Source organism: Nelumbo lutea, chromosome 1, assembly GCF_056320005.1.
Source record: "Nelumbo lutea isolate HS-2025 chromosome 1, American lotus-T2T, whole genome shotgun sequence".
Classification (NCBI taxonomy): Eukaryota; Viridiplantae; Streptophyta; class Magnoliopsida; order Proteales; family Nelumbonaceae; genus Nelumbo; species Nelumbo lutea.
Window position 1 is genome coordinate 189,570,216 of NC_142684.1, and position 5,720 is coordinate 189,575,935.

The 5,720-nt window shown below is 38.0% G+C and overlaps 1 protein-coding gene across 2 annotated transcripts; it reads right to left on the bottom strand.

Annotated features, from left to right (window-relative positions):
* Positions 1-208: 208 nt before the first annotated feature.
* Positions 209-5,487, bottom strand: LOC148879970 (uncharacterized). Of its 2 annotated transcripts, none has more exons than XM_088961759.1 (6): positions 5,158-5,487; positions 4,765-5,078; positions 1,067-1,596; positions 701-893; positions 556-620; positions 209-455 (listed from the first exon to the last, which is right to left on the bottom strand). In XM_088961759.1, the coding sequence occupies exons 2-6, from the start codon at positions 4,930-4,932 to the stop codon at positions 218-220; spliced, it is 1,194 nt and encodes a 397-aa protein (XP_088817885.1). In that variant the 5' UTR covers positions 4,933-5,078; positions 5,158-5,487; the 3' UTR covers positions 209-217. The 2 variants fall into 2 exon arrangements, with proteins under 2 accessions (XP_088817885.1, XP_088817884.1); XM_088961758.1 differs by lacking the exons at positions 4,765-5,078; positions 5,158-5,487 and adding exons at positions 1,960-2,678; positions 3,207-3,225.
* Positions 5,488-5,720: the final 233 nt, after the last annotated feature.

Here is a 5,720-nt window from a genome sequence, read left to right on the forward strand (position 1 = left end):
TTGGCATATACAGCTTTACAGATTTAGAAGAGAAAAAAACGAATAAAAGTTTAGTGAAGGACCAAACGCGAAAAGACACGAAAGAAGCTCTTTATTTGTCATGGATATCGGGATATGTTCTCTACAATACAAGGCAGTAATTGAGTTGAGCTATATAGGAATAGGAATCTCAACTTAAAAACCATACATGCAGTTGATGAATTAATTAATTAATTAATTAGAGTAACAGCCCAGTTGATGACACCTCTTGTGTGTGATTATTGCCCCAGTCCACGGCGAACTTCATAGATCTGCACTTGTCCTCGTCTCTCATTGGCCAATAGTGATGCAGAGGTACCAGATTTCTTGTGAAGAAGTCATAATATTGAGGCTTGATTATCAATGTGACAGAATCGCAGGCCAGAATGTATTTCTGGCTGACTGACCAAGCGATCCCTTCGATATAAATCTTGTATCTATGCATTGGCAGAATTAATATCGTCAACAAAAAAAAAGAAGAAAAAGTTGTAGGAATTAAATTACAAGTCGAAACAAATTTGTACATCTTTCTCTAACCTGTGAGTGCATTGGTTTGCTAAATTTGACTGTTTGTAACCTTGTTGAGATTCACGGATCCAATCCTGCAAATATGTTTAATTAATAGAGTGCAAGCAATTTTATATCATAACTATAAATTCCATTCATAGTTAGTCATGGGTACCTGCTTATAAATTCGGCCGTTCCAATCCTGTTTGTCTGATACATTGCAGTTCACGAGTTCTCTTCTGCCTTTGGACATGGCCGGGTTCCCTTTCCAGTAAGCATAAGGTTCCCTCTCAACCCATTTGGTCCTTTCGTTGCCTTCTTTCAAGTCTTTCAACAAGGGTTCCCATGGCTTTATATTGATCTCTGGCCTGCACAAGTATCCAACCTTAACGTAACGGTGATCGGTGATGGGCTTATAAGTAAAAACTCATGGTCACCTGGCCCATGGCCCACAGCTACGATAAATGGGCCCTATATGGGCTTGGAAGTTGGAACAAAAGGAAAATGGAAATAGTTAGGAAGTAGGAAGATGTTGTTTTACCAACCCCAGAAGGACCAATCAGGGAAGACGATATCGAATGACCAGTTATCTCCGCAATAATGAAATAAAGGTGGTGGAGCTCCGTCCTTGGGTCGTGACCTGATAACTGGTTTGTCACCGACGTTGAACATCAGATCCAAGTCTGGCAGCCTTCCCGGGTACCTCCTCATAAGTTGTAGGATCCCCCACAATGTAAAAACATCTCTTCCTTCTACTATATTTCTATATTTCTCCATGTAAGTTGTCCCATTCACAATCGTTAGCCTAAAAAACGCAGACCTTTTTGCTCCTTCCACCATCTCCTTTGAGATTCCAGTTTCCTTCCATACCCGTAGATCTTCGTGGATCCAACGGAAATATTCTGGGCATACCTCAGTTGATGATGATTGCTCAAATTTTTCCCCATAACCTACGGAGCAAGTTTGTGTTATATTTGCAGCTGAGCAGTTGAGTGGGATTTCATCAAGTCTATTTCTGGAGGGTGTGAATGCTACTAGGGCCTTCAGCGTTGAACCGCCTGCGCCGGATGACTGCAAAAACAACTGATCATAATTAACACACAACTGCCAATGTACTGTACATAATTAAGCTCTTCTTTGTGAATGCCATTAGCACTGGGAAGTAAATTAGTGGACAAACAAGAAGGAAAGGGTTAATTAATTAGCATTCAATTAAACTTAATGTTCTTCGAATTAATGCTCACAAAACCAAGGCCCAAGCCTGGCCCTGAAATTGATGCAGCCCAAAAGTTAGGCCTAAGCTGAACATAATAAAACCTATGCTTAAGTTTGAATTTTGGGTAAAATACAAAACCCCTCTCCTAAAGTTTCTGAACCTCTCCTTTATTTTTGAAAAGTTAATGGCAACAGTAATGGTGGTAAAGTTTCTGGTACCGTCTTTAGCACTGTAGTTATGTTGCTTGGATTGTAATCTCCGCTGGAGCTCTGCAATATCCGGCGATTCTCGGGGACAACCAAGACGGGGGAAGCCCATGAGGCACCTGTTCGACCCACCTTGCATTTTCTGTGGGACTGGCTAGGCAAAGTGAAGAGTGAATTACTAACATGTTTGTAAGATCTGATGATGGACTGGACTAAGACTGGTTTCAGAGGACCTGTTGTAGAATCAAGGCCCTCCAAGCAGGTGTTCTTGTTGGTGAGAGCTGCACTTAGGAAGTCTCTAGCATCGGATAGCTTATTGTCATCGTCTGACTGGATCCAGGACATGGATCTCTGCAGAGAAGTGATTGTAATTTGGTGGAGCTCCTAGCAGTCTCTGATGGATCATCCGTTGCTTTTCAACAACGCCCGAGTCTCCAATGGTGGAGAAGAGATCCAAGACCTTGCCGACTTCTGACATTGCAATCTGTAGTGTCTGAAGAAGGTAGTTAAGGATGTTTGGAATGATGTTAATATCGAATGAAATGGGGAGCTTCAACGAGTCGAAGCAGGCATCTGGGTATGGTGTGGATTTGCAGACAGATTTTATAGAAACCAAATGGGTATCTAAAGGAGCAGTAGAAGAAGAAGACGAGGAGCTGACAGCCCATGAGTAGAAATGTTTTGAGACGGGATGAAGCCATGAAAGCTGGTTGGAGCTGAAAAATTTCTGGCTGGATTGGGGGGGGGGGGGTACTCAAAGCTAAGTTAGTCCTTTGAAGGATTAAAATATGAGGGTACTGATTTTTTAAGCATAAGTGAATCAAGAGATGTAAACTAATTTGCAAAAGGTAAAATAGGCATTTGAAAATATTGATCATCCGTTTAACTTTTTCCGTCTTGATCATAATCAGTGCAATTTTTCAAAAATAGAGGGGAGATTTTTGCCAAAATAAAATTATAGAGAAAATTTTTATGATTGCCAAAAACTTCAGAAAAGATTTTTGTATTTTACCATTGAAATTTTAGGCTGGGCCAGATTAGGCTGAAAATGATCACCACTAATATGATGGTGTGGTGTGTTTTAAAGCACTGGGATCTGAAATATAAATGTTTTTTTTTATCAAAATAATATTAAAAACCAATATTTTTTGAACACGTTGTAAAATACAAGATTTTGATGTGTTACAAAATATACAATATTTTGTGTTTCAGAACCAAATTGAACAATGCATTTCAGAAACAATGAAGTAAGGGTTTACCTTGGTTCAATAACAAGTTGGAAGTTGGAAGTTGGACAACAGATTGAGTAGTTTGATGGATTTAGTTAGGGTTGTGTAGTTTTCAAAACCAAAATTTCCTAACTGAAACAACACATTGCCAGCACCTCCAAGAAGACCAAGACCCGTATTAAAACCATTTTCCATTTTATTCTTTTTTGTTTTTCTTAAAAAGAAGACAAAAAGGAATGTAGGCATGGGTACGTAGCCTAGTCAAAGTGGTTTATCGGATAAGCTTGAATGAGTAAGCCACTGCCTCACGTATCCAATTAAACTATTCTTTTGAAATATTTCTGAACTAAAATAAAAGATTCAATTGTTAAAGTCAGTACCCTCATGAATCAGAGCGTATAATGGGGCTGACATGGACGATGAAAATGAATACATGTAAAGTCAGATCAACCCCTCTTTGGCTATTTCACTTCCGCTTCCTTCTGAAAAGGAGGGAATGATCCTTCTCTGATTTTCTGAACGGGATGAGTCGATGAGTTACAAATTTACAAATGCGTGTTCGCTTTTGCTACCACGAGGTTTTAGGCTTTTAGCCTTCCTCAACCCCTCTTAAAGGATGCGTTTGGTTGTAATGCAAATAAATTTGTACTGATACAAAATTTTAGTTTATTTGAGTGTGAATTTTGATTTATTTTTGTTTTAAATTTTAGTTTAATTTATTTGATTGCAGTAAAAATGAAGTAAATCAAGACATGAAACATAACAAAGTAAAATCCAAAACAAAACTAAACAACAACTTGTATTTTTTTGCATTTGTACTCCCATGCATTTATACTAATATAAATAAATTTGCACTGCAACCAAACACAGCCTTAGGGTTCAGTTTAGAAAGAATACAAACACAAAAATATGTAGAATGTAAAACCTTATATTTGTATTATTTTATATGTATTTATATTGTATATATTTGAATTTATACTCTTTTTTCATCAAAATGAGCCTAAAAAAAACAACAATCTCTTCCAAAAGCAATTCAAGATGGATGGAGCAGTTTCACCGTGAACGTTTAATTTCTCTTGAAAATCCCCCTATGACGAATCTCACCCATTGAAATTTGGGAGACTGTAGCTACCAAACAGATCCCATCTAGCTAAAACGAAATATCAGCAGCAATAGATGGGCTCCAAATCATATTATGTCACTGTTGAATTATTGCATGGACACCCTATGCATAGGTCGGTGTCATTCATCGATAGTTCATCCCATATTCTTCTAATTACCTAAAATACATGACTACTAGTGACTAGAGAGAAGAGTGCTTGTTTTATGACGAGGGGGCATCTTCGTTGCAATACTGCTCTTTTCACGATTGATCGAACAGTTTTGGAAGGAGTACAAAATTATAAATACAAATATATGGAGTGTAAAAGTAAAACCTTGTATTTTATATTATTTTTATAATGTACTCCTTGATCATATTTGTACTCCTTCCAAACTGAATCATGACCACCCTTGTTTTGGACTTGATCGAATGAAAAGATGGGAAAAAAATATCTGAAAAGCCATTAATGGATTAAAGGAGACTTACAGCGTCGATCCAGCGGGCAGAAAGAAAGGCGCTGATGAAGAGAACGAAGAAGAGGAAGATTAAAGTGGTTGTCGAAGGCCCCTTCTTCAGTGGCCGGTATACTGTGCTTGAATATTGCTGGTGCAAGACCCCACTTATTTTCCGGAATGTTCTGAGTAACCTCTGCATATTCTCTCTCTCTCTCTCTCTCTCTTATGCTCTGGTTTTCGTCCTTAATGAGGGATGCATATTTACTTGTTAGTGGACTTCGTTTAGTTCAGGCTCGAATTTCATTAGCAGTTCACCACCAAACTGATCCAAGTCTCCATCATTACCTGAAACTCAATCTTCATTTTCTTCTTAACCAGAAAAAGGAAAACGAAAATTAAGAATTAAGACCTGGAGATCTCTTACCTTGATTCGGGTTTTGCAAGCATGTAAAATAAAAAAGAGAAACTTCCAGAATTGTTTCCAGGCCGGCCTAGCTAGCGAAGCATCGGTGAATTTGAGCTCCAGGCATGACAAACTAATGCGAAGGATGAAGATCAACAATAGGAAAATTAACCCGAAAGAAAATAAGATTTGAGAAGATGACGGTCATTTACTTTACAATGAAAAATTGTGATATCTGGAAATATGGGTTTCTCGGATATGAAGATAACGTTTATCGTAAGATTTACAACATAAAGGTTACTGCAAATCTGCGAATTATAAGCCAAAAAATACTGGTAGGAGCAACGAAAAATGAGAAGTGTTAGTGAAGTTAGCACATTATCTGAGTCATGATTATTTAAAATTTTAAGCTAGTGCGAAGATAACGTCTAAGATTCTTAGTTTAAGATTAGCTAATAATTAATCATGGGTTACTCGTTTAGTCTCTCAGCTGTAAGTCATGGCCTGCAAGGTTCGGGTGATCACTCGACCCACACTCTACCCGCCTTGAATTAATTAATCATGGTTTACTCTTTTAGTCTCTC

Excerpts from the sequence above, each read along its gene's own strand:
- LOC148879970 (XM_088961758.1), bottom strand. The coding sequence starts at position 2,292 with ATGTCCTGGATCCAGTCAGACGATGACAATAAGCTATCCGATGCTAGA. Across the intron at positions 1,597-1,959 it reads TAACTACAGTGCTAAAGACG|TCATCCGGCGCAGGCGGTTC; the intron begins GTACCAGAAACT and ends TTGTTTTTGCAG. Across the intron at positions 894-1,066 it reads GATTGGTCCTTCTGGGGTTG|GCCAGAGATCAATATAAAGC; the intron begins GTAAAACAACAT and ends ATACTTGTGCAG.